General features: G+C 38.7%; 1 protein-coding gene across 3 annotated transcripts in view; it reads left to right on the forward strand.

Annotated features, from left to right (window-relative positions):
* CPQ (carboxypeptidase Q) overlaps positions 1-27790 on the forward strand; it is a 338008-nt gene that overhangs the window by 124923 nt on the left and 185295 nt on the right. For 2 of the 3 annotated variants that reach the window (XM_036337810.1, XM_036337808.1), the window contains exons 4-5: positions 13376-13583; positions 14949-14972. In XM_036337810.1, the coding sequence (XP_036193703.1) occupies positions 13376-13583; positions 14949-14972 (232 nt within the window). The remainder of the gene's footprint in view (positions 1-13375; positions 13584-14948; positions 14973-27790) is intronic. The other variant, XM_036337809.1, reaches the window with a different exon arrangement.

Here is a 27790-nt window from a genome sequence, read left to right on the forward strand (position 1 = left end):
TTAAAGGCAGATTTTTCAGTAGAAACTTTGTAGGCCAGCATGATATTGTCAAAGTGTGGGAAGATAAAAACTGTCAACAAAGAAGACCCTACCTGGAAAAGCTGTCCTTCAGAATTGAAGGAGAGAGTTTTCCAGAGGAGCAAAAGCTGAAGGAATTTACCACTGTTAGACTGTCCTGACAAAAAATGTTAAAGGGTATTCTTCACGCTGAAATGAAAGTACTAGTATGCTAATCAGCAACAGGAGAACATATGAAAGCATAAATATCACTGGTAAAAGTAAACATAGAGTTAAATTTAGACTGTTTCAGTGTAGTAACAGTGGGCAAATCACTTAGAAATCAAGCATAAATGTTAAAAGACAAGTAGTAAAAATAACTATAACTACAATAATTGATTACTGGATATATAAAGTAAAAAGATGTGAATTGTGACATAAAAACCATAAAATGTGTGTTGGGGTAAAAATATAGAGCTTTAGTATGTGGTTGAAGTTAAGCAGTTATCAGCTTAAAATGGACTGTTATGAATATAAGATGTTTTATGTAAGCCTGACGGTAACCACAAAGCAAAAATCCATTGCAGATATACAAAAGAGAAAGAGAAAGGGTTTTAAGCATACCACTGCTGAAAATCATCGAATCAAAAAGAAATAGAGCAAAAGGAGAAGTCAGTGTTTATTGAAATACATTTCATTTTCAGAATTCAGCTATCAGCTGTTCAAATGTGTATACATTTTGGGGGGACACCCTGTAGTTTCTAAGTCTAAACACATATTCCAACGCAGGTGGCATTGATGGAAACATTTCTGATACTTCCCTTATGAAATTATCTTTAAATTACTGTATTAGCCCCACTATAAATAGCAGTTTTATTTTATAACATATCTTGGTGTGGACCCTAAATCTCTCATTCATTTTGTTCATAGTATTTTGGCTATTTCCAAAAATCAATTCTAATTTTAAAATACCAAATTTTGCTTCCATTTAGACCATTTGGAAGATTGCCAAATGCTCTGAAGACCATTTTAGAGGGAAAAGTTCCAAAAACGTATGGAGCAGTGGGCAATTACTGCTGTAACTGTAGCCTCCCACAGCAAGGGCTTTGGAGGGAATACACTCCTTTTTGTTCTGTGAGTTTCTTACTATACTCATTGTCTATAACTCTATAGTCACACTTTGCATAAAACTAATATTGTTTCAATCAATTCCTTGAGAACAGCAACTAATTCTTTCACTGCACCTCTATTGGTGTCTGCACATACTATGTACCTGTGTATATTTGTGATTGATTCTCTAGAAATGAATGCTCTGTTGAGAATACACTTCTTCCATGGACACATACCCACCTTTGATAAACCCTGTCTCTGGGGAAGGCTTGAACTCTCTAACACTTGTTACCAGCAATATCTAAATCTCCTCGGAATTTGTTAGAAATGCATATTCCCTGGCCCCACCCTGAACCTACTGAATCAGAAATTCTGGATATCGGGCTCAATTACAAGGCCTATATGATCAATAAACAATAACATTTTCCTGAAGAAAAACTGAGATGATACCAGAATGAGAGAAAGTTGGTGTCAGAGGTCATAGTTACCAAAATTTGGAAAATGTTTTCTGAGCTCAAATTATGGGTCGAAAATTATGCTGGTTACACAAAAGCAAAAAAATATAATGTCTTTATTTTCATAGAGCCAATGGCCTAAAAGAGATAAAGATGTGTAAAGGGTATAAATGCGTAAATAAATACAATGTTTTGTGATACTTCAGTATAGAAGTATATGCAAAATATGGGTGATGATGACTATTACCATTTACGTAAGCCACATGTTGTCTGTCAGGCACAGTGCAAGTGCTTCCATCACAATAGAGCATTTCTTTGAGTCTGCCCAGAAGGGCTATAAAAGATTAAAGGTGCGGTGTGGCTTGAATTGGTTCCCTTGTGGCTGGAAAGAATAAAAGCTTGGTCCAACGTTCACTATTTCTTGCTCAGAGCACTCGTTCTATTCACGAACTCTGTTTGTTAGTTCATTTCAGAAATGGGTGTAAGGGCATCTAAGAATTGATATGCAGATTAAGTAGGGTAATGTGTGAAATTGCTTACCTTGGTATATCTTAAATATTCAACAGATAGTAATTATTTTTATTGCTATTAACAAGGTATTTTTATTGCTGTTATCAAGGTAATCATCACTGTTACTAGTGTGATGAGTGGCAATATAGTATAGATTCTATATAAGTTAAGAGGATAGACTCAAGCCAGATTTCCAGTGTTTAGTTCTGGCTTTATCCACTTCTAACTCGTAGATCATGGGCTTATTAGCCTCTGTATTTCAATTTCCTTATCTGTAAAGTGGGAACAATCAGAGTCCTTACTTCATAGGGTTGTAGTGACTGGCAAACGAATTAATGCATGTAAAACACTCAGAACACTGCCAGCCTGTGGCAAAGGCTCAGTAAGGGCCACCTATTTCCACTCATTCCTGTGGAATGTTCCATGGACTCCTGGACTCCGTCAGGAAGTTTAACCTTTTTTTTTTTTTTTTTTTTTTTTTTTTTTTTTTTGGTATTTTGTGATTTTGATGGAAGGGCGTATGCTTTAGGGGTCCATGGAACAAGAATATCACCTTTCCTTCAATCTGAGGGTTCAATGCTTCACTAGTTATTCGAGTAAAGGCCTTTTCAGGGTGCCTAAAAATAAGGGTGAAAGCTGATGTCCAGGTCAAGCTTAAAAAAAGCCAAAGGGAGGAAGTTTTTAAATCAAAAGGCAGGGCATCCACTCTTATATCTTGGAAATGTATTAGTTAAGCAAATTTACTGAGAATGATGCACAGATGCTGTTTGCAGACATTCTTTTCCTCCTTTGAAGTAACCGAGTGCGGATTTCCTACCTGTGCCAGCAGCCTTTTTAGGATCAATTCCGTGCCCCTCTGTATCACTTGGAGCAGGGGTCTTATATATGACTTTCCTAAAGATTAGAAGACTAAAACATGGACCGATTGCCTCAGAGGCTCAGATGTACACTAATGTGAATAAACAGTTAAAATACTTCCAGATGTACAGGAAGATTCCTTGAACACAAGTGCGATTGACATCAAGAAATTGTTAGCTTATAATTCTGCCTAGATGGCACCTTGACGGACCAGCACTGTGGGATTCAGCTGCAAATATTTCACATAATTGATGGTGGAAGAAAAGAAAATTTCCACAGATATTTTTCTATTAATTTGCCACAGGTGCTCAAATTTCTGTGACCTAGAATTTCAAGGATTCATATTGCCACTGTGATAGCTTCAGGCTCTGCTTCCAGGTTATTTTACGGGCTGTTTGTGGCACAGACTTTTAAGAATTGAATTCTCTTTATCGGTAATGCTGCAGTTCACACGATTACAGTCTAACGGGATGGCTATAGTTTCTCAAAGAATCAAGTAACTATTAGCTCAGTTTACATCACTCCAAATTCATGTTCAGTCTTTATCAGGAGCATACAATGTTCAGTTCTGTTATTTTAACGTAATACTATGCCATTGACATGTTTCCACATACTGCTTTTGGCCACTTACTTTCCATGTGTCTTTAATTTTCTTGCTACTCACCTGAAATTCCCCTGCTGGGTTGTTCCTAGAATATCCTATTTATACACAGAGATGTAGGAAACATCTTAGTATAAATTGGTTTTTCTGATTTTATAATATTGCCAAGGAATTTGTGCTCCAAAGCAGAATAACCAAAGTAAGAATTTTTATAGTTCTTGCTATATATTGTATTTATCAGGCCCTTAAATATATGGTAGAAAATTATAAATACTTAAAATATGGTATAATCTATACATTCTTGGTATATAAAGAATAATAAGACATGGTCTTAACTCTTGAGGCCCTCATATCCACTATAGGGTGTTTAAATACATGATTATAACATAATGTACTTAGGGCTATAGACAGAAGTATGGAGGGGAAAGCAGGGATGCACAGGGGACTAAGTCTGCTTTCAGAAGACTTTACAGAGGAAGGGCCATTGACATTGAACCTGGAAGGAAAATGCCCAGGCATTGCAATGGGGAGGGTAAAGTTCAGACAGAGGCAGTAGCATGTGTCAAGGTTCCATGTTGGGAAGGTGAAAGCACCTTCTGGGGGGAGGGGGTAAAAAGTCAGTGTGGTTGTGTTATTGGTGGGATGTCCTCTGTGCCCCACCTGTTGCTGGTAGAAGTGGCTTCTTGGGGTGCTGTGGGAACAAGAATTCCCCGAGGCTCCCACAGGAGGGTGAGCGATCGTGGAAAGCGTTATTGATGAGGTCACATTAAGGGAGTTTCCCTCCAAGGTGCCACCATGGAAAAGTCCCATTTTGTCTTCAGCAGGGCTAGAGTCAAAGCCATTACCCAGAGTCTTCCCTCCTTATTCCAGTCCATTCCAGTCCAGTATCTGGCTAACTTAGTTTGTGATCCCAGGTGCAGCCCATTGCTTGTAGGGTTCCCGTGGCCACGGGCCGTGTGGCTTCTAGGGTCACATGACAGGCTAGCAGGGGTTTTGGAACAAGCTGGAGCAAAGCAGGAGGAACAAGAGAGAGAATTCCTTTGTCTTGATTTTAACCAATGAATCCTTTGGGATTTGGAGGGCTTGCAGTGGCTTCACCCTCCTAGCCAATCCATGGTTCCCAGGCTAGACGAGCAGGCAAGCATCTTCCCTGCCTCCCCCCATCTTCACTGTGCACGTGTCCATTCTCCCCTTTGTTGAACCCCTTCCCCGGTTATCTGTGGGGACTGGTGGTTCCCTGGGGGGTGTAAAGTTGCAGCTTTCTAGTGGAGCTGCCTAGATGACCAAGCTTATAATGTCTGGCCTCCCTTTGCTCCTTTTCTGTTATTAATATTAATAACTAGCTAGTGACAACGGTAACTGTTGGAGTATATTCAGATTTATGTGGGGAAAGTGGCAGGAGATGAAAAAAGAAACTAATCAGGGACAGATTACAAAAGATTTTATGTACTAAACTTAGTTTTGAAATGTACTTTCTGGCCTTACAAAGATCTCTGTCTGTACTGCGTGGGTAGGAAATGCCTTTGCTAGCAGTATTTTAATAAGCTATATTGGGACAGTTACAAATTGTATTCTTATCTTGGTCCTCCTTAAAGGTGAATGAATCAACATTTCTCAAAATGTATTTTTCAGATAAGTATAAGAAATGATAAAAGTGTTACCTGAAAAAGGGTTCTGTGGTCAATTAAGTTTGAGAAATGCTTAGTCAAACAGGTTTCCTAACAATATCACTTTTCATTGACTACCACAAGCTAATGCCCAGTGTGTTATGACTTTATTTAACCGTGGAATCTCTTCCCCCTTACAAGTTTTCTTATGCCTAACATTCTGTGGAACACATAGAGATGACATGGTTTTATTGTTTCTCCTTCAGTACTTAGTTGATGCTTTGCTTTAAAAATATTTTCTTCATGTCAAGAAAGAAATTAACCATCCTCCTTTACCCCAGAGTTTTAATCATTCAAGTTTCTTTATTTTGTTTCCCTTCTGATAAAACATGCTGTCTAGTTTATTCAGGCCGTTATAACAAACATAGTATAGACTGGGTAGCTTATAAATGACCGACATTCATTTCTCACAGTCCTGGAGTCTGGGAAGTCCAAGATCATGGTGCTGGCAGATTTTGTGACTTGTGAAGGTATGTTTCCTAAATGTCTGTCTTTTCACGGTAACCTCCCATGGTGGGAGGGGTGAGGGACCTCTCTGGGCCCTGTTTTATAAGAGCATGAATCCTACTCAGTAGGGCTGTATCCTCATGACCTAATCGCTTTCCAAAGACCCCACCTCCTAATACCATCACCTTGGGGTTAGGATTTCAACATAGGAATCTATGAGGGACTTTCAGTCTCCAGCATGTGTTTTGAATTATATGTTCAGTTCTGTTCTAACAAGAGGATGTTGGGGCTCTAATGGTAATGGGAGAGTGGCACAGCTTCACAGAATTAATAGAAATTTAGGATAGTTTTTAATGATAAGACAATATTCTAGGTTAGATAATATTTAAATACCTTTTAGTCCAATTAATCACACTTGTTTTTCATTGGGGCTTAACCTGAGAACAATATTTAATTGGTAATATGAACAGAGCATTTCTTTTCTTTTCTTTTCTTTTTTTTTTAAATAGTGGGGTTTATTTCCCTTTTCTTTTTTTAAAAAATTACATTTTATTGATTTTTTACAGAGAGGAAGGGAGAGAGATAGAGAGTTAAAAACATCAGTAGAGAGAGAAACATCGATCAGCTGCCTCCTGCACATCTCCTACTGGGGATGTGCCCACAACCCAGGTACATGCCCTTTACCAGAATCGAACCTGGGACCTTTCAGTCCGCTGGCCAACGCTCTATCCACTGAGCCAAACCGGTTTCGGCTGAACAGAGCATTTCATTGGTTAAAGTTACCATCTTTATTTACCAAATGATTTTTAAGTTCTCCCATATTTTGTCCCTATTATCATCTTTGTTAAATAAATTATTTAAAATGTTTTGTTATTCCAAGTTGTTTTCATCTTACTTAATACATAACCACATCTTTCTTTTAAAAATTATAAAGATTGGAGGAGGAAATAAGGAAAAAAATTTATGAAACAAGTATAAACTAACAGAAATTGTAACTTTTACAGAAGAACAAAATTGCAAGTGAAAAAGAGACAAAATATATTTTGTAATGTTTACTCTAGGTTACAAAATATGTAACAAAACTAGTACCTTTGTAATACTTTCTAGATGAAAAAATATTATTTAAAATATTTTTTAGATATTTTAAATTCTCTTTTTAAATAGTTATTTCACAGGCAGTTACCTCCTTATGTCTTTGAATCTTCTTTACATTATTGTGTTTTAGAGAAAAAAAGCCATTGCCCTTCCTGTGTACCAGGGGTGTTAAAAATGACAGCTTTATTCTTCTAAACATTTTTACTAACTTTCTTCTTTCTCACACTCTTATGGAGTCAGCTGGAAGGTACATCTGATACTGTGCTTGCAGTGGTCTCCTTACTGAGATCTGTATGGGAACTCATTGGTTCAGTTTTGTTCATGTGTAATGTGGAGTCTGTCATCAGTAAAGAATAGAATTCAAGAATTTGACTTTTTCCCGTCTTTCTCCGGCTATTTCAACTGAATCATAGAAATTGGGAATGAAATGTAGTCCTACCTACCTTTTCTGTCTTGACCAGGTTTTCTTCATCTGTGGGAGTTGGAAATATTTGAGTATTTTCCTTTTGTGAAATTATGGTGTAAATTAATATTTTTGTTTTGTTAATGACAGTATTAAGGTGTGAGATGAATTGACTCTTAAGGTATAGATCTAAAATAATAAAGTCAATTGTAATTTTTCTAAGAGAGTTATTTTCAAACTGGTAAATCAAACATACTTTTCTCATAATCAGAAAAAGTGCTCATTTAACCTAACCTAAAAGCAGTTACAAAAAAAAAAAAGCCCTCATGATGAACAAGAACAGATCCAGAGACAAATGGTGGTGGTTGGGGGTGGGGTTTAGAGAGCAACCAAAGGACTTGTATACATGCATATTAGCATAACCAATGGACACAGACTCTGGGGTGGTGGGGGCTTGCCCAGGGTGGGAATGGCCTGGGGGGAGGGGGTCAATTGGGGAAAGAGGAGACATATATAAAACTTTAGACAAGAAACAAGAAGCAAGACTATAACTTCAGAAGTTCACAATTCTTACAACTGATCCCACCTCCAGACTTTTTCTTTAAGAATTATTTTAAGGCCTCATTGTTTTGTGAATAATTTTTATTTTAGTCAATGTATTATATGCCCCCCATGAAAACCTACATATACCTCGGTAGGAATACATCATTGTCCTCTTGTGGGATATTTAACGTAGAAGCTGACACCCACTCCCAGGGGTTGTGTGAGCTTTGGAAATTTTGAAATGTGCAGAAACATAAAGCATCTGGTATCTTTTACCAAGATGAATAGCATTCGTTGGGAAATTTCAAACTTATTTGTTTAAACATTGCACTTATATGTAGATAGAAAGTATTCAGCTGACTTCAAATTATGTCACTTTACACATGATGCACAAAAACTTAATGAAATTTGAAAAACTTAAGGCTTATATTTTATCTGTTCATTTTAAATTTGGGGGTACTATCTGGCAAGCACCGAATCCAGCAGGCTTTGTTTTCATATATCTTGTAAGCCAGGTCCATGAAAGCAATATTATTTAATGAAAAAGATACCAGGATTTTCTCCTTAAAGAGAAATAAGAAACCTTAAGATTCTTATTTTGTTCTTTTCATGATAGAAGTTTTATTGGAATATAATTCACATACCAAAACATTTACCCCTTTAACATGCACAATTTGGTGGTTTTTAGTAAATGCACAGAGTGATACAGTTACCAACACTAATTTTAGATATATATTTTAGATACATAGTCGTCATCCCAAAATGAAACCCCATACCTATTAGCATTTACTGCCCCCACACTAGCTCTAGGCAACTTAAAATTTACTTTCTATCTCTGTGGATTTGACTATTCTAGACATTTCATATAAGAAGGAATCTTACAACATGTGGTCTTTTGTGACTGGCTTCTTTCACTTAGGATAATATTTTCAAGGTTTATCTTTGCTGCAGCATGTGTAAGAACATTTCTTATTTTTTTCTTGATTTTATTGTTTTAATTTTTATTTTTCAATTACCGCTTAATTATTTTATATTAATTTTAGGTGTACAGCATAGTGGTTAAACAATCATATACTTTACAAAGTGTTCCCCCCCTATAGTTCCAGTAGTTATTACAGTATTATTGACTATATTTCCTATTGTAACTGCCAATTTGTATTTCTTAATCCCTTTACCTTCTTTACCCAGCCTCCCAATCTGGCAATTACCAGTTTGTTCTCTGTATGAATCTGTTTCTGTTTTGTTTGTTCCTTTATTTTGTTCTTTAGATTCCTTCCACATACAAATGAAGTCGTATAGTATTTGTCTTTCTCAGTCTGGCTTATGTCACTTAGCATAATACCCGCTAAGTCCATCCATGTTGTCACAACTGGTAAGATTTCACTCTTTTTTTTATGGCCAAGGGATATTCCATTGCATATATATATATATTCTCACAACTTCTTTATCCAGTTGTCTATTGATGGGCACTTAGGTTGCTTCCATATTTTGGCTATTGTAAATAATTCTGTGATGAACAAATGGATGTATATGTTTTTCAAATTTGTGTTTTTGATGTCTTCGGATAAACATTATTTCTGTATTGCTAATTAATATTCCTTGTAGGGGATACCACATTTTGTTTATCCATTCATCAGTTGATGGACTTTAGGCTTGTTTCCACCTTTTGACTACTATGAATAATGCTGCCACAAACATTGGTGTGCAAATTTTTTGTGGACATATATCTTTATTTCTCTTGATTATATTCCTAGAAGTAGAATGGCTGGGTCATATCGTAACTATTCTATTATGTTTAACTTTTTAAGGAACTGTCAAAATTGTTTTTCAAAGTGGCTACACCATTTTATATTTCCACATCTTTGCCAATGCTTGTTTTTATCTGTCTTTTTTATGATAGCCAGAGGATGCGAGGTGACATCTCATTGTGGTTTTGATTTGCATTTCCTTTATGGCTAATGATATGCAGCATCTTGTCATGTGGGTAATATCCATTTGTATATCTTATTTGGAGGAAACCTATTCAAATTCTTTACCCATTTTTAATTGGATTGCCTTTTTATTATTGAATTAGGAGCTCTTAGATACAAGCGCCTTATCAGATACATGATTTACAAATATTTTCTCCCATTCTGTGGCTAGCCTTTTCACTTTTTAAAGGTGTCATTTTTAAAAAATTTATTGATATTTAGAAAGAGAGAGAGCATTGATGTGAGAAACATTGATCAGTTGTCTCCTGTATGCACCCCAACTGGGCATATGCCATGACCAGAATCAAAGCTGACACCTTTTGGAGTATGGGATGGTACTCCAACCAACTGAACCACACTGGCCAAAGCTTGATGATGTCTTTTGAAATACAAAAGTTTATAATTTTGATGGTTCAATTTATCTAATTTTTCTTTTGTTGCATAGGATTTTGGTGTTGTATATCAGAAGGAATTTCTGTACTCAAGTTCATCAAGTTTTATAGTTTAATTCATATTTAGGTCTGACTCATTTTGCATTCATTTCTTTTTTTTTTTTGCATTCATTTCTGTATATGTTTTAATATAGAGGTATACCTTCATTCTCTGTGGCTATCTGGTTGGCTCCAGATATAAGTTGAAAACATTTTTCTATTTCTATTGAATTGTATTAGCACCCTTGTTAAAATGAATTGACCATTCTTATAAAGGTTTCTTTCTGGACTCAGTTCTATTCTATTCTATTAATCTATATGTCATACCAATACCACACTGTCTTGATTACCAGAGATTTGTAGTAAGTTTTGAAATTTGGAAGTATGAGTCTGCCAACTTTGTTTTGATTGATTTTTGGGATGTTAAATCAGTCTTGCATTTCCTGGATAAATCTCACTTCATCATGGTATGTAATCCTTTTCATATGTTTATATGTTGCTGGTATCAATTTTCTTATGTTTTGTTGAGGATTTTTTTGTAATTATATTCATAAGATGTTGGATTCTAGTTTTCTCTTCTTGTGATGTCTTTGGTTTTGATGACAGTAATACTGACCTTACAGAATGAGTTGGGAAGTGTTCCCTTGTCCTGCATTTTTTAGAAGACTTTATAAAGATTTGATATTAATCTTTAATTGTATTTATTTTTATGGCTTTATTTATAATTTACCCTTTGCTATTAACTTGCAGGTGGATCATGAAGGTAGTATTTATGCTGATCTTTCTCTGTAGGGCAATTGACAGTGAATGTATAGGACTCCAAATAAAACTATTGGCTCTTCATTCTGCCTACTTCTAGTAAACAGGGCTAGATATTCCACCACTGGGAGACATGCTCAATTGCAGAAACAATTATAAGGCTTTTATATCTTGACTTTGGAGCCATGGTTGGAAGATGCCTTTCAGTGCCATTTTCCTCATTGGAGCCGGGGATGCATGCCCTGACCCCTGTCTACTCTTTAAGAACACTTACCTGTAACATATCAGTACAGATTAATTAGAAACATTATTTAAGGAGCCTATTCAGAAATGTTATAATGACCTCTTGAGTAAGAGAGTCTGAACACAAGGAGAATTTCCTGAATCTTAGACATCACATGAGATATGATAAATATTTAGATGGTCTTTGTACATGTTTCATAATGCTTTCGGTCATTAATTACTTGACCATTTCAGTGGGGGGAAATTAGCCCTGAAGAAATAATAATAATAACATGTTTCCTAAATAATCACTATGTGCCAAACCCTATTTTATTTATTTATTTATTAAAATGTTTTTATTGATTTCAGAGAAAGGCATGGAGAGGGAAAGAGATAGAAACGTCAGTGATGAGAGAGATTAATCAATTGGCTGCCTCCTGCACAACTCCCACTGGGGATTGAGCCTGTAGCCCGGGCATGTGTCTGACCATGAATTGAACTGTGACCTCCTGGTTCATGGGTTGACACTCAACCATTGAGCTACACAGGCTGGGCCAAACCCTGTTTTAAATATTTTACATATACTATGTCTTTTATGCCTCATAGCAAGCTAATAAAGTCAATACTAATATTCTTCTCCACTTTACAGATGAGGAAACTCAGAAACAGGGAGGTACTCTAAGTTGCTTGGTATGAGGCAGGTAAAGAAAGGTAGAGCCAGGGGTGATGTAGGTTATGTGACTGCATAGCCTGTCCTGAATCAGAAGTTATTATACACCAGGCATATTCTACAACAGGGATTCTGATTCTGAGCTTCTGTATTACAAGTCTTGAGTTTAAAAGTCATTTGTCTTTCTTTTGATAAAGAATAACATGTTTAGTCAACATTTAAGGAGTATTTATAAAAGGTATACTCAGATGTTACTAAGGACTTGAGATTACACAGTCTTAATAAGGATAATGTAATGGAAAAGTGATAAAATAAATATTTAACATTAATTGAGTGTTTACTATGTTCCTAAGTGATTAACTTGTATAAATTAATTGAATGTGCAAAATATGTCTATGAAATAGGTATTATTATTATCACCTCCATTTATAGATGAAGCCACTAAAGCAAAGATAATTTACCCAAAGTCAATAGCAGTAAGTGGCAGAGCCCAGATTTGAATCCAGACAGTTTTGCTCCTGAGCCTATTCTTAATCATTTTGTTATGCAATTTCTCTAAGTAAGTAAACAGCCCCCTGACATATGGTCACTACAATATAGTAACACCAAGAAAACAATGATAATGGGTTGTTGTGTTTATGCATAAGAAAAGCTTTTCTGTAAACATGAGAGAATCTGAACCAAATATGAAGAGAAAAATTAATTTTAAAAGGGAGCTGTTAGCTTGTGCTTTGACAGAGATGGGAATGGATAATAGGATGATGTGTGCACTCAGAAGCTGTGCCTGCTTGGTCCTGAGGGAGTTGTGATCTGGGAGAGTAAAAATGGACAGGTTGGAAGAGCAATTTTAGAAAATGAGTTTATCAAACTTGATTAGCCCATTAGAATTTGAATCAACAGTAGATTAATATAAACTTCATTTCCAACTGTTTCTAGTAATGTAAGAAGCATTTGGAAATTAGCAGGGAAAACTTGACCAGTTGCAGTAATGTTTATTCTTTAGTGCCAAAAGTATAATAGGTTTTTTGTATTATTTTCTTAATAGCGGTATAATCAGGGACCTGGGTTTATTCAGCACTTTTCTTCATAGGAACACAAATGTTCCCCATTGTTCTACAGTTTTCTGCAAAGTGTTCTACCACCAATTCATGGCTACAAATTTGGACCTCTGGGTTTGGGAAGAGAATAGCCCCAGAGCCAGTCAGTGACCAGAGAGCTGGGCGTCCCTGGACCAGTTTTCTTCCAGATGTGTGGGGTTCTGGTCTGCAGCCTCGATGGACCCCAGAGCTCCCTTTATCTCCTGGAGTGGTGTGTTCACTGCCTGGTCACGAAGGCCATCTTAATGTTCTTCCAAGTTGGAGGCAATTTGAAACTTTAAAGGATCATCCAAATTATCAAAATAAATCTCATGTAATATTTTCCATGAGATAATTTATTAAATTGAAGTTTCTAAGTTATTTTTCCAAAAAGAAGCATTAAGTTTACATCAAAAGCAAACGAAACAATATTGCCCACTGGTCCTATTCCTCATATGCAAACAAAGATCAGTGAAAGTCAAATGTCAGATGCAGTCACTTAAAACAATACTTGCGGTTTATTTCTGCTTCTAAGGTAACCTGGTGGCTTATTTTCTCAAGTCCTCACACAGGTATTCAGGAATACCAGGACGGTGTGCCACAGATCCCAACAGCCTGCATTACAGTGGAAGATGCAGAAATGATGTCAAGAATGGTTTCTCGTGGGAGCAAAATTGTCATTCAGCTGAAGATGGGGGCAAAGAACTATCCAGATGCTGATTCCTTCAACACTGTAGCAGAGATCATTGGTAGCAAGTACCCGGAGCAGGTGAGTGAAAGAGACAGTAGGTTGTCTGGGAAGAGGGAGTTATGGTCAAGAGATAACATGAGTCTGCAGAGATGGTCCTTCTGTACTTATTCACTGCAATGCTTCATAGATATACATTTTCCCATCAAAAGTTTTACTACATTGACTGAAGAAAGGAAAGACTAATTGAAGAGCGGAATAGGATCCGTGGTGTGGAAATTCAGCCTCTGAATAGCTGAAGGAAATATTTGTGCATGAGTGTTGTGTTTATTTCATTTGAAGCTGGCTTGACACGCAGTAGCTTCTTAACATATTTTTCCCCCGGTAAAATGAAGAGAGGGAGAAAAGGAGAAAATGGTTGGAAGATTTTCTTGATCTCAATTCTCTTTAAATCTAGAAGTTTCCTGCCCATGAAAAACACTGATTGCCATTGGCACGTGGGGCATCAGCCCTAAATACAGCCCTGTATGTCCAAAGCTGAACACCTCGACTCCTTCATGCCAGACACCCTACCTTAGTTTCTGGTCTTTGTTAAAGGAACTAACTCCATCTACCTCTCAGCACAGTTAGAAAACTTCAAATTGTTTTTTATTCTCTCCTCTTTATCACTGTCCTGTGGCCATGTACTGTGTCCTATTTAGTCCACTTTCAGCATATTTTTAAAAAATCTGTTACTGCCTTGCCTTTACTGTCATTATTGTCTTAATTCAGACCCTTGATACTTCCCTCTTGATTTTTTTTCTGATCTCTCCCTTCTGTATTTTTTTGCAATGCAGCGCAGAGTGGTGGTGTTGCGTTTTTCTTTTTCAAATTAAGAATTTATTTATTTTAATGTAAATCAAATTTTATTTATTTTTCCATGCAATAAACAGTATTTCAAAAAAATGGTTTTAAATATAATAATGTTACATGCACAGTCTCTATGTGGTCTCCACTTTCGGTCCTCGGGGGTCAACGGGTTCTCTCCTGCGAGTTTTCTGTTGACTGTTCAGGAAGTTTTTCTGTATTTCAGTTGTAATACCGGTTTGTTCCTGGGAGCATGTCCCTGCAGCATCCACTTACGCTCTCTCAGAGTGTTTTTTTTATGACACTGACCTTCCCTGCTGTCGGGCCCCCTCTCCTTTTCCCTGTAAGACAAACGTTATGGTAAAGATAAACTTTGGGGTGAGTGATCTGAGAAGCAAAAGTAACAAAGAAACAGAATTTCCGGAGGATGAGGCACAGAAATCAGATTTTAAAAAGATTCCCAGGTGATTCTAATGTGCAGCCAAGGTTGAGAACCACTGTATTAAAGAATAATGCTAAATAACGCTGAGATTAGTTGCAATGGAAATTATCTCTCAGAAAGAAGAGGTTCTATAGAAATTATCATTTCTCTGCCTGCAGGTTGAACATCCTGGTGACTTGAAGGTGGGCTAACAATCATGCAGTGGCTGATAGAAGCTATTCATTGCAAACACAACCCATTACATCTCATTATCATGCACAGCACCTTAGTGAAAGGAAAGCAATTAGCACATAAAGAATCCTTTTGATGTGGCCCAACAACCGTGGACCAGGTGTGATTTTCAGCTCTGGAAAAGTATCTATGTGATTGATGAAGCATGAACACATTTTAAACCCACATTGCATAATCAAGCCATAAGCATGGACTGAATTAACCACAGGCTTTTATTTTAATTTTTTTATTGGTCAGAGAGGGAGGGAGAGAGGGAGGGAGAGAGAGAAAGAGAGAGAGAGAGAGAGAGAGAGAGAGAGAGAGAGAGAGAGAGAGAGAGAAGAAGAAGAAGAAGAAGAAGAAGAAGAAGAAGAAGAAGAAGAAGAAGAAGAGAAGAGAAGAGAAGAGAAGAGAAGAGAAGAGAAGAGAAGAGAAGAGAAGAGAAGAGAAGAGAAGAGAAGAGAGAAACATCGATGTGAGAAAGAAACATTAATTGATTAACTCTCACATGTGCCACGGATTGAACCCGCAACCTGGGTATTGCTCTGACTGGGAATAGAGCCCATCACCTTTTGGTGTATGGGGTGACACTCTAACAAATTGAGCCACACTAGCCAGGGCAACCACAGGCTTTTAAAAATGCCAATAATACATAAACATTATTGGGTTTTATATGTGAAAATGGCAGAATAGGGATATTAACACACATTAATCCTACCCTTTTCCTAAAGCACCCACAGTGGCATGTTTGACTTTTCCAAGCCCCAAATTCTCTCCTCACTTGACCTCTTTATAAACTGCTCCTCTGGAATTTGGGCATGTTCTGGAGGGTTCAGCAGACCTTGAACACTTTGACGCATGCGTTCATTGGGGGAAACAGTCTTCTAGGGAGCTCTGACTTTAGGTGTCTACATTCCTTCCTCCCAGTTTAATTCTTGGGAAACCACATCTTCGAGGCCCATCTGCAGTTGAGAATGAGTCTGAGAGTGAGAATGAAAGCTCTTTGACTTCTGAGCTGATCCTCCTGGTGCTAAAATAGCAATATTTGTTCTACTCCCATTCATTAAGGAACTGATTTGCATTGGAAAATTCATAGGAAACAAGTTGTCTTTCAGCAATAGGTTTTATTTTTCATTAAATCAATGGAGTTTATCCTAATACTTAAAATAGTCTTAGACAGAGGCCGGGACAGAGAAGTAAGGGGTCTTTGTAACCCAGTACCAATTCCCTGACCTTCAGGCGAGCAAACTGAATCCATGAGTGACTTGTCCCAGTGTCCAGAGGACACAAATTCCTGAGAGGAACAAATGTGGAATGTGACTCCAGATTGCCTGACTCCCACTTCTTTCTACCCGAGAATGTCCCACTGTGCCTGGGCACACCTTAGCTGGATAGTGCCTAAGTCTGAGGGAGGTTGATTTGGGATACAGGCAGGGCCATCTCTATCTACCAAGTCATTACATAGGAGAAACTGTGTCTTAGTTTCATGCTTTTTTCCCTGACATCTCTTTTTTGGCCCAGAATTCTCATAAATACTGTCCTTTGTTGTGTCAGAGTTTCCTTATAGCTCTCATGAGGTTTATCACCTGGGAAACCCTCCTGTGCTGGGTCCACTCCTTCTTCGCATCTTCCCTCCATCAAGTCTTTCTCAGTTCTTACTCCATTTTAGCTCCTCCTCTCTTTGGGAGAGGATCTGGTGGGTGAAGCCTTCTGTGGTGTTGCGGACTCTTTATGATGCTCTATTCCTCTGCGTCCCGGTTCATATCCTTTCACTCTCACCAATCAGATAATCAGGTGGTTCTGTTTTAGCAAAGGACCACAGCCAAAACCAAAATCGACCTACTACCAATGACATCATTTAAAAACAAACAAACCTTTTTATTTTGAAACAATTTTAGACTCACAAGAAAGTGCAAAATTTGTGTTGAGAATTTGGATGTACCCTTTGACCATCTTCCCCAATGATAACATCTTACTTAACTGTAATATATTAACCAGAAGAGGAAACTGGTGGGAAGATACTCCTGAGAGCTGGGTCTTTCTTGTGGAGCCGGGGCTGCCCTGTGGGCATCCTCTGTGTAGCACCCGGTGTGGGGGACAGTGTTCTGACATTATCCCAAATGGTCCTTTCCTGCGTCTGATGCTTTCAGGGCATCCCACTCAAGCGAGCAAACACAGAAGGAGGGTTGAACTCAAACTGATCTGGCAAAGAGGGCAAATGACCTGGAAGTAGGGGTTTCGTGCACCTGAGGGAGAGACTGTCTTCACAGTGTTGCCTTTAGGGACTGGCCTTTTTTTTTCCCTTCTTCCTCGGTAATTTCCTATGCCTTATTCTGAGGCTTGCTTAGTAAATGCAATATTTAGAAATGTTAACATAGTCAAGTATTCTTATGAGGGAATTGTATGGGAAAGAAAAATGTGTTAGATTTTCTCTCTTGGTTGGTAGTATCCAAAGCCATTTTGATTGAGCCTGATGAGTGGAATTGCTTTTTTATGCATGCCTTTTTCCTACGGCAGTTATTTTTATGGATTCAGAAAACAATTTCAGTTTCATATGCCAGTATTATGTCAAATATGCTGCAGCACTGTGCAGGCTAGTGGGAGACATTAAAGTGGAAGCTCTACTTTGTTAACCGAACAGGCCACTTTTTCTTTTATTCCTTTTTTTTTTCAGTGTTGGTCAGGGTTTCTCAACACCATTATTGACATTTTGGGCCAAATACTTCTTTGCTGTGGGGATCTGTCCTGTGCATTGTAGAATATTAAGCACCTTCCTCCTCCATCCCCTATAGTTGTAACCAATGTCTCCAGACATTGGACAAAAGTCACCCCAGACTGAGAATCACTGATGCAGAGTAGTAGGAAGGACACTGGATGGGTTTTGCTAGGCTTGGTTCTGGTTTTATTTTGTCACAAATAAGCTGAGTGATCTTGGGCCACTTAATCCTTCAGCTATAGAATGGGGGCCTTGTCTGTAAAATCTGGAAAGTCATAAAATTCTATTATTTATTAAAAAAACTTAGAGATTATCATCAGACTGGTGGTACACACTGTAGACCGTTAGATAGCAACAAGACGTAGTGGGAGCCCTTTCATTATTTTACAGAGTAGGGGCAGTTGGTGGGTGTTTTTATTTTTTATATTCTGTATTCAAGCACAGTTAGGAGCTTTTCTTCAAAAAAGTAAAACAAATTCCTCTTTCATGGCAGTTCTTATGCTTTAATGTCCTAGTGTGCACTGGGAGTTTTTAAGAGGTAGTTTTACAATATTCCCCAAACGTTTTGAGAAATGGTAGGGTAGAGGCCTATGATCCATTGGGTAACTTATGCTTTGATTTTTTTTTAATATACATTTTCTTAACTATTCATTAATTCAACACACATTTAATATCTGGTATGTCAGGCACAAGAATTGCAGCAATAGCCATGGGTGGTGGGCAGGATAGCACTGAGCTTAGTTAGAAACATAGCCTGTAGAATGCAAATCCCACCTTTTTCATCTTGTTGGTAGACTGTTTTGCCTCTCTGACCCTCAGTAATTGTTAGCCTTCTTTGGAGAGCTTATGCAAAAGCAAGGAGTTGAGAAATAGGAGAGGCACACCAGGAAGGACCACAGAGCGTCTGGCAGGCCATGTGAAGGCCCGAGGTTTTGTCCTGCTGACAGTAAGGAGTGACTGAAGGGTTTTAGCAGTAGGTTTGAATTTTAGTTCACTCTGGCCACTGTGTGCATTGAAGGGGCAAGGATTGAAATCCAGTTAGGAGATAATAGGACTTGAACTGAGACAGTTGAAATAGTCAGGTGGAAAGCAGGAGAAGGACCGGAAATATTTAGGAAATAAAATTGGCAGGAGTTGTTAAAGTTGGCATATGGGGAGAAAAAAGAAGGATAAGTCAATTTGAGTGAGTAGGAAAAATCATTCATTCATTCTATAGGAATTTATTGAGCTCCTGCTGTACGTTATGTATATCCAGCTGCCCTCCCAGCACCTGGGGGTTTGTGGTGGAGACAGGAAAGTAAATAACTGCAGTAGAGGGTGGTAGTAGCATGGCAGTGACATGGCATAATGAGGACTCATTGCAGGGGGCCTAGCCTGATCAAGAAGGCTAAGGAAGGTCCTCGCTGATTTGCAGTGGATAGAGTGTCGGCCTGCTGAGCAGAGGGTCCCAGGTTCGATTCTGGTCAAGGGCACATACCTTGGTTGCAGGCTCCTCCCCAGCCCAGGCCCTGGTGCTGGAGGCAACCAATCGATGCGTTTCTCTCACATTGATGTTTCTCTGTCTTTCCCACTCTCTCTAAAAATCAATGGAGAAATATCCTCGGGTGAGGATCAACACACACACCACCACCACCACCACCACCACCACCAACAGCAACAAAAAGAAGGCCAAGGAAGGAAGGCAGGCTTTCTGGAGAGATCCAACGTATTCCTCCAGCATGAGGAGTTAATCATGCTTAAAGGTTATGGGAATGGGGTTGGGATGGGAAATAATCCAAGCAGATGGAGTAGTATTTATGGAAGCCCAAAGAATAGCGTTATTTCTTTTTTAAGGAATGTAATGTGACCTCCTATAATTTTTGAATCCATTGGATAATGAATCCTGTTTTCATGGAGTTTTGCTATAAAATAACCAAAAGAAAAAGACATGCCTTATTTCATGTATATGTATTTTTTAAAAATAAATGATTGAAAAGCTCAGCAATCCCTTTGGAAACAGCTTTAGCATTGATGTTGTCAAGACCCTGTTGAAGGAATAAACAAAACCTGATTGACCTGGTGGCCGAACTCATTCCATGCATAATTGAATAGTTAGAGGCTGTGCAGCAAATGCGGCTTTGCTTTCATCTGAATATGTAGTCTGATGATTTGTAAAACCCTCTTAATGGGTACAGCAAGTTATTCTGCCTGGGTGGGAGCCTTTTTACTAACTTAAGCAGCTGTTTAAACTTTCATAAGCGAAGTAATTATTAAATCTTTCATGAACATGTTGGTTGGAACATTTGTTCACATCTTAACCTTGAGTTGGAAAGTTTTGGGGGGTGGGGTTAAAGAATTTTAAGCTGGCAAATTTTATTCTTTTTTTTTTTCTTTCGTATTATAAACATTTTATGGCTTAGAACAGCCAACCTAAATCATGGAAGGAAAAATACATGTGTGGTAAGCATGAGACATTTCATTGTTTATTTTTCAAATTTCTGAAATGTGCTCATAGCCGTGCATGCCCCTGAGCTCATAAAGACAGCGAATGGAAACAGCCCAAGTCAGACAGGCTGTGTTAGATAGATAGCCACCCAGGTAGGCCAGGCAAACCTTGGAGAGTTTACTCTTTCCTGTGCTCCGTAAGTCCTCTTCGTGTGCCAGAAATGGGACTTGCAAGCAGGAGGCTGCCATTTTCATAGTTTTGAACACCTTTCCATATTAATAATGGAGCTGTTGCGTGCGAATCATAACCATAAGATGAATGCTAATTGGCCTTTAAGGAGTCCTTACTATGTGACAGGCAGTATTCTAGATGCTTCTCATGCATTTCTCCTTTCATCTCGACTGTGACCTTGTCAAATAAGCAATGCTGTTATCCCCATGTTACATACAGATGAAGAAACGGAGGCTTTAGAGTGGTCACAGAGTTCACAGAGTTTCCGTGTGGCAAACCGAGGAGTTAAACGCAAGTATGTCCTGTCCCAGGGCCTGTGCTCTTGAACAATTCATTACCCTGTACTTCTTATTCCTTTTCTATTCTGGTTTGGGAAGCACTGCTACCTAAAGAGTTTCCTGTCTTACCCTAAATGAAAACCAGGACAACTGTCAGCATTGTAACCAACAGCAACAAAGTTCCTACTATGCGTAGAACTCTATGTTACAAGCGTGGGAAATACTTTGAGGCATGGAGGAGAGATTAGAAAGGGGCCCTGGCCTGGCAGCTAAGCAAAGCAGGCAGTGAATCGCGGCCCTCAGACTCTACAGCACGGGGCCAGGGCCCGCAGCACCGCCTCCTGGCTGGCCCAGCACTAACGTTATTGTGTGGGACTTTATAGTGTGCTGTGTACTCTGACCAGCAGTGTCCCATTGAATCCTAACAGCAGGGCTGATTATTATAATTGCTACTTTAAAGACGAGGAAGCTGATCTTTAGAGTAAATGACTAGGTCAGACACATCTAATAAGTAGAAGATAAGATTCAAAGTTTGATTCTTCTATAGCATGCTGCAGTCACAGCTCAGAGCCCTGCAGTTTAATATAGCATAAAGTAAATGCTTAGGAATGCCCAAAAAACAACCTAAAAATCAAATTGTTTAAATAGGTAATTACAATAGAAGGCAATAAGAACTATCGTGGGGTTTTCAAAATATGCCTACAAAGTCTTTGATCTCCGTTTGAAAGTACCTGTAGGCTGTACTTAGTGATTTACTTCTAATAAATAGAATGCGGCAGGAATGATGGTGTCTGATGTCTGAGACTGGAACATAACAAGCCGTGCGGCTTTCTCCTTGCTCTTTCTCTTGGATCACTCCCTCCGGGAGAAGCCAGCTGCCATGATGTGAGGATGCTCAAGCAGCCCTGTGGCGGGGCTCGCAGGGTGAGGAACTGAGGCCTTTGGTATCAACCAGCCCACATTAGCCAGCAGGTGGAACCAACAGCGCCAGTCAGGTTTTCAGAGGACTGCAGCCCTAGCCCACATTTTGACCACAACCTTAGAAGAGACCTGAGCCAGAACCATCCACCTAAGCTGCTCCCAAATTCTTGACCCACACAAACTGTGTGAGATAATAAATATGTATTGTTTTGCACTGCTACGTTTTGGGGTGAACTAATACAGCAATCAAGGAGCACAGATGCACAGTCAGGAATTACTGTATTTGAACTGTCAGCAAAGAAAGCTGGCTACTGAACGATGAGAGAGATGAATAGGAATTTAATAAGTAGATAACATTTATTAGGAGGTGCTCTGGGCAAAGAGAAAAGTGTGTGCAAAAGAGTAAAAATTGTGCCACAGCAAGGCACATTTTATAAACTTCAAATAAAGGACAAGACAGAAAACTTGTAACTCAAAAATCATAGCACTTGGGATATGAAAATCTCACTGAGAACTTACTACATTATCTGATAAATGTAGCAACTCATGTTCCTAAGAGTGACTTATGTCTGCAAGACATTAAGTTCCATACGGACTATTTAAGAAGATAGGGCATCAATTAAAACATTGAAATATTTACTTAAAAAAATTAAAACAAAAATCCTATATAATAAAAGCCCATGTAGTCGTGACGCCCTCATGCTGTAACAACCCATCACCAGGAGGCTGTGTGCGCAGCAGACGCATGCGGGTGGGCAGAGCTGCGTGCTTGGGCGAGGCGCTGGTGGGTGGGGACTTGACGCTGCGGGTCCTGCAGCTCTGCGCGCTGAGGCCTGGGGTCCCGTGGGTGCCGGTGGGGGACTGATGCTGCAAGACAACCCTCCACCCCCCAGTGCATGAACTTCATGCACCAGGCCTCTAGTTCTGTAGTACTATATAAACCCTTAGTGAAAGGGAAGTCCCCGCCCTCCAAAATAGCCACCTCCCTATGTTGTTACTTCACTAAATTATAGGGCCAAGAAATAGCTAATGAATAACACCTGGATTTTCTCCAGGTTTTCACTCTTCCAGGTCTGCTACAACAATCAGGTAGAAATTAACATTGTATAACCAGTTATGTGTTTTGCTTGGCATCATGCTTCACCGTCTCAATTTTTTTAAAAAGAGGTTTGCCTTAATTAACTTGTTTTTCTAGGCCATATTTCATTGATTGGCTATTTTTTTAGTGCTACCCAGTGTGACAGGTCCATGAACCAAACCTTCATATTCGTGTTACAAAAATCTCTTTGCCTCCCAGTTTCAGCTCCACTATTTTCTAGAGTTAATAGCAGCTTCTGGTAGAAAGACTAATTGTTAAAGTTGGATTTTAATGCAAAATTAATACTCATTTGAAAAACAAAGAAAAATAAACAGAATTTTTACTCAGAGACACATTAACTCAAGACAGTTGCTGTCAGCATCCTGCTGCATTTCCTTCCCTGTCTTTTCTTCTATGAATATGTTATCTAGTTATATTTTATAGATAGTGCCAGATCCAATTTTTGTTTAATATCAGGCAAAAATAGCCCTTAGAAAAGAAATTTGAGATCTTTAAGTGATTCAACAAATGGATATTTCATAATTTACTTAACCTGTCATTAGATGTTTTTATTATACATGGATTTTTTTTTCAGTAAAAATGATGTTATATATAAATAAATATGCAGCTAGGGAATTTTGAAGTTGTCTTTTGAACCGTTTATGGGCTTTGCTAGGATGGGGCAATTTTAAATACTAATCAAAGGGCAGCTCAGGAAGAGTTTAACCTGGTTTTTCTCCCTGCCAAGAGAACTGCCCTTTGGAAAGTTCTAAAATGACTGTGTGGCCATGTGCCGAAGGTGCCGTCATAGTTATGATGTTAGTTAAATTAAACATGAATGATTGGGTGAGGAACATTATTATTCTATGCACATTCTTGACTCTTAATTTAAGGTTAAACTAACTTAAATTAATGTCATGTGAATTTTTAGCGGCAATTATGGCCAGTTAATGCATGTTCTTTCTTAGTCATGCCTCATCTCTTTGCAAAATTACAATATTTCATTCCAAATTTTCTCTTGCCAGATTTGTAAGTAGCACTTTCTCCTATTTTCTCTCAGTGTTTATATCAGAAAGCTTTTGAGTTTATACTATAAACCACCATTTGGGTATTTTCATAATAAGACTCTAAGAAGTGGGCTTGGATATGACAGCCAAGACTCACTGAACATCAGGTTACTGCACCCAGTCCTTTCTTTCTTCTTCAGGAAATACTGTGTGCATAATAGAGATGCCATCTTAACATCTCTGTCCAAATCTTTCCTCTCTCCATCTGTCTGGTATAGCACCACCCAACCAATATTCCTTAAGTAAACCTCTGTGTAGAAGTTGCCTCTGTCAACACTCTATTTTAAAAAGTCAATGGTTCCCCACTTCCTATGAGATAATAGCTAATACTCCTTAAATCTGGCACTTAAATCCTTGCATCTACAAGGTATTATACTAGTGATACCTTTTCCCACAAGTAGTCTATATTCTAGAAGCCCAGAACATTCTCTGTTCCATGTTTTATGTCACTTCCCTATCTCTTTGTCTTCCCCATGCCAATTCTTTTTTTTCTATACCTATCCATTGAAATCTTACCTACTCTTTCTTTGTTAATTTATTCACTGTTAAATTTGATGATTCAATAATATTCATTTATTTAATAAATATTTACTAAGCACTGATTGCATAACAGATGCTGGTCAATGGGCAGCTCTTTTGCCACCTCCCCCAAGAAGTCATTCCTAACCACCTCAGCCTTGTGCAATATTTCTCTCTTCAGAACATCCACTGGTGTCTCTTACGCTTTTCTTTAATCACAAATCCTATATAATAAAAGCCTAATATGCTAAGTGTCTGGTCGATCGGCAGCTGTTCAACCAATCAAAGCATAATATGTTAATGATAAGCTAAACTCTCAACCCCTTGCTATGATGTGCACTGACCACCAGGGGGCAGACAGTCGACCATCGACCAGTCGCTATGACGTGCACTGACCACCAGGGGACAGATGCTCCGACCAGTGAGATATTGTCCATGAAAGCTTTGATGCTGAGTTGTTATTTAATGAATGATAGTTATTATGCTTTGAGCTTAGTTGTCCAAGGGACAATTCTTTCTTCCTCAAAAGAAGGCAAGGCAGAAGCAGACTCTTTATACTGTAGAGACAGCAAATACGTATTATTTATGGTACTTGAGAAGAACATCAAACCATTCAATGACAAACTAGCAATAGATAATCAGGGTGATTGTGAACGGTGGGGTGATACACTGCTGTTTTGTTATAATACCGTTGTCAAAACTCATGATCCTTCATTCTTTAGCAAAATCAATGAGAGGAAAGAAACTCAGCCACTTGGGGGTAGGGGGTTTGGAGGGAGATATGGAAGGAATGAGAAGGATAGTAGTCTATAAAGGAGTAGCCATTCAGCCACCCAGTGGCCAATCTCTCTTTTAATGAATAGAATTGTGGTGAAACTCTAGCATGTTAATAAATGTTCCACTGTGGGTGGTGAGAACTTCAAAAGCAAACCAGTGCATATTGAATTTGATAATAAGAATATAGGGAATTATAAATGAGATGTCCAGGAGGCATCTATGTTACAGAAACCTAGGACCAGACTTTTCCATATTCCACTGATGAAAGGTTGTGAGCAAAATTAAGATGCGTGGTGGAACAAGAAAGGATTCTCCTGGCTGGTTAGAACACTGATATGAAGTGATGGGGGAGTTTTGATCAAGCATGTATCTTTGATCTTTAATGTAGGGGGTTAGAGAGAGAGTATTAGAAACCATCGGTGCAGCTACATACCTACTTGAAACATGATTTTTTTGTTCTATTATTTCAAGTTTGAACAGTCACTACTAACAGTTATACACAAAGTAGGTCATATGGAATTTGGAATGTACTCCAACATAGATATGAGGCTGAAAATGTCTGTTTAAGTCGTCTTCTGGCATTAGGTGCACCAGAGCAAGGTATGGGGGTAAGAAAAAGTTAGCATGTGGGGCACAGGATTGTGGAGGAAGAGACTTTCCTCTATCATCTTGGGACTTTAGACCAACTCTTGGGGGTGGGGGGAAGGATGATATTGTCTCTGATGGCTTCTTTTGGGGGGGTGTGTATGTGTGTTTTGCTTCTTCCTCCAGTTTCTGGTACGCTTCCTCTCTAACAGAATCTTCATGTTGCAAAAACAACCTGATGAAATAGGTATTAGCCAAATAATATAACTAAGAAAAATAAGGCTCAGAGAGGTTTATGCAACTTGCTCATATCCATATAATAAGTAAATGGGGAAAATAAGTTTCATAATCAAGTATGTCTGTTGCTAAAACTCATGAATTCCAACATTTTTAGTTTGGAACATCTGAGTTAATAATACCACCACTAACAAAGGAATCTAGAACAGTGGTTCTCAACCTTCTGGCCCTTTAAATACAGTTCCTCATATTGTGACCCAACCATAAAATTATTTTCGTTGCTACTTCATAACTATAATGTTGCTACTGTTATGAATCATAATGTAAATATCTGATATACAGGCTGGTCTTAGGTGACCCCTGTGAAAGGGTCGTTCGACCACCAAAGGGGTCGCGACCCACAGGTTGAGAACCACTGATCTAGAAGGAATATGGGTTCGAGTGGGGTGTGGGCAAAGGAGAGGTGAGCTTGGTTAGATATGTTCATTTTGAGCTGCCTTGGGAAAGCCATGTCTTGCTGTCTGGTTACAAGAGGAATCTTGGTTTCTTGCCCAGTGGTAGAGATGGGTACACTTGGAGTGTTTGATTTGCTGCAGAATAGTAGAGAGTAAACAGGTGTGTACATAGATAGACAGAGGCTACCAACTAACTAGGTAGATTGGTAGGTGAATAGATAAGTACATACATAGGTAGATAGATAGATGTTAGTCAGTAGAGTGAGGTATTGAGTGGCTCAGACCATGTAGTTAAGGGTGAAGGACAGCAGCTATGACATAGGATATGAAAGTGGAAAGCATCTTAAGAACAGCTAACGAACTGTTGACCCAAGGGAAGCTGGCCAACAGGCTATCTCCCAGATTACAGCTGGTGCCCATCTGAGAAGGATAGGTTTGTAAATAAAGCAGAGCATCAAAGGAGGCGTGGCCCAAAAAGTGAATCTTGCGTTAGGATTCCCCAGACAAGGTTGAGTTGAGAAAGAAAGCTGGGAGGCAGTGTGGTTAGATTACATGTTATAAATGATTTTTCCCCTTCATCAGCTAATATGTTGCTGAGCTGGCTGAAGGTATGTTCATTCTAGGGCAGTGCTGTGCTTAATTTGCATGAGAATCAGTTGAGGCACTTGTCAAAAAACGCAGATTCCTGCCACGCCCCAGGCCAGTTCTGATTGCTGTGGAGGGGACACCTGGGCTCTGCATTTTACATGAACATCCAAGGATTATAGGTTGAGAATGCCGTCCTAGACAATGAGAGGAAGGATGGTGAGCTCTGCTCCAGAGGACAGCCTTGTCTTCCTTGGGAGTTATATTAACTCCCCTGGGCCTTTGTTTCACTTCATGTAATATGAATAGTGATACTTTCTCCTACCACAATCACAAGTCTTAGAAATATAATTCAAAATAAACTATATGGATAAGAGAGATGGTGCCGATTACTTAGAATAGAAATCTACATGGATAAAAGTCTATGTCAGGGTCTTATGTATACTTATCCTCACCCCAGCACTAAGTATGGGAACACACATAGAGAAGTTACTATATATGTCTGATTGAGTTTGTCTAGGAACCTTTGAAAGATTTCTAGATATTAAAAGAACAGAACTTCTGTTAGTTATGTCTCTGTGCCTATTAGAAAATAGTATCTGCTAAAGTAATGTCTAGGACAGTGGTTCTCAACCTTGGCTGCACATTAGAATCACCTGGGAATCTTTTTAAAATCCTGATTTCTGGGCCTCACCCTCCGGAAATTCTGTTTCTTTGTTACTAATGTTGTGGCCCTACCCCATAACAAAGAAACAGAATTTCCGAAGGATGAGGCCCAGAAATCAGGATTTTAAAAAGATTCCCAGGTGATTCTCATGTGCAGCCAAAGTTGAGAACCACTGGTCTAGGAGACTTTGCCAAGGCAGGTTGATAAAGGAAGCTCAGTAGATAAGGAAAACCAAAACTGGCCAATGAG

The sequence above is a fragment of the Myotis myotis genome, unplaced genomic scaffold (assembly GCF_014108235.1).
Source record: "Myotis myotis isolate mMyoMyo1 unplaced genomic scaffold, mMyoMyo1.p scaffold_m19_p_16, whole genome shotgun sequence".
Taxonomy (NCBI): Eukaryota; Metazoa; Chordata; class Mammalia; order Chiroptera; family Vespertilionidae; genus Myotis; species Myotis myotis.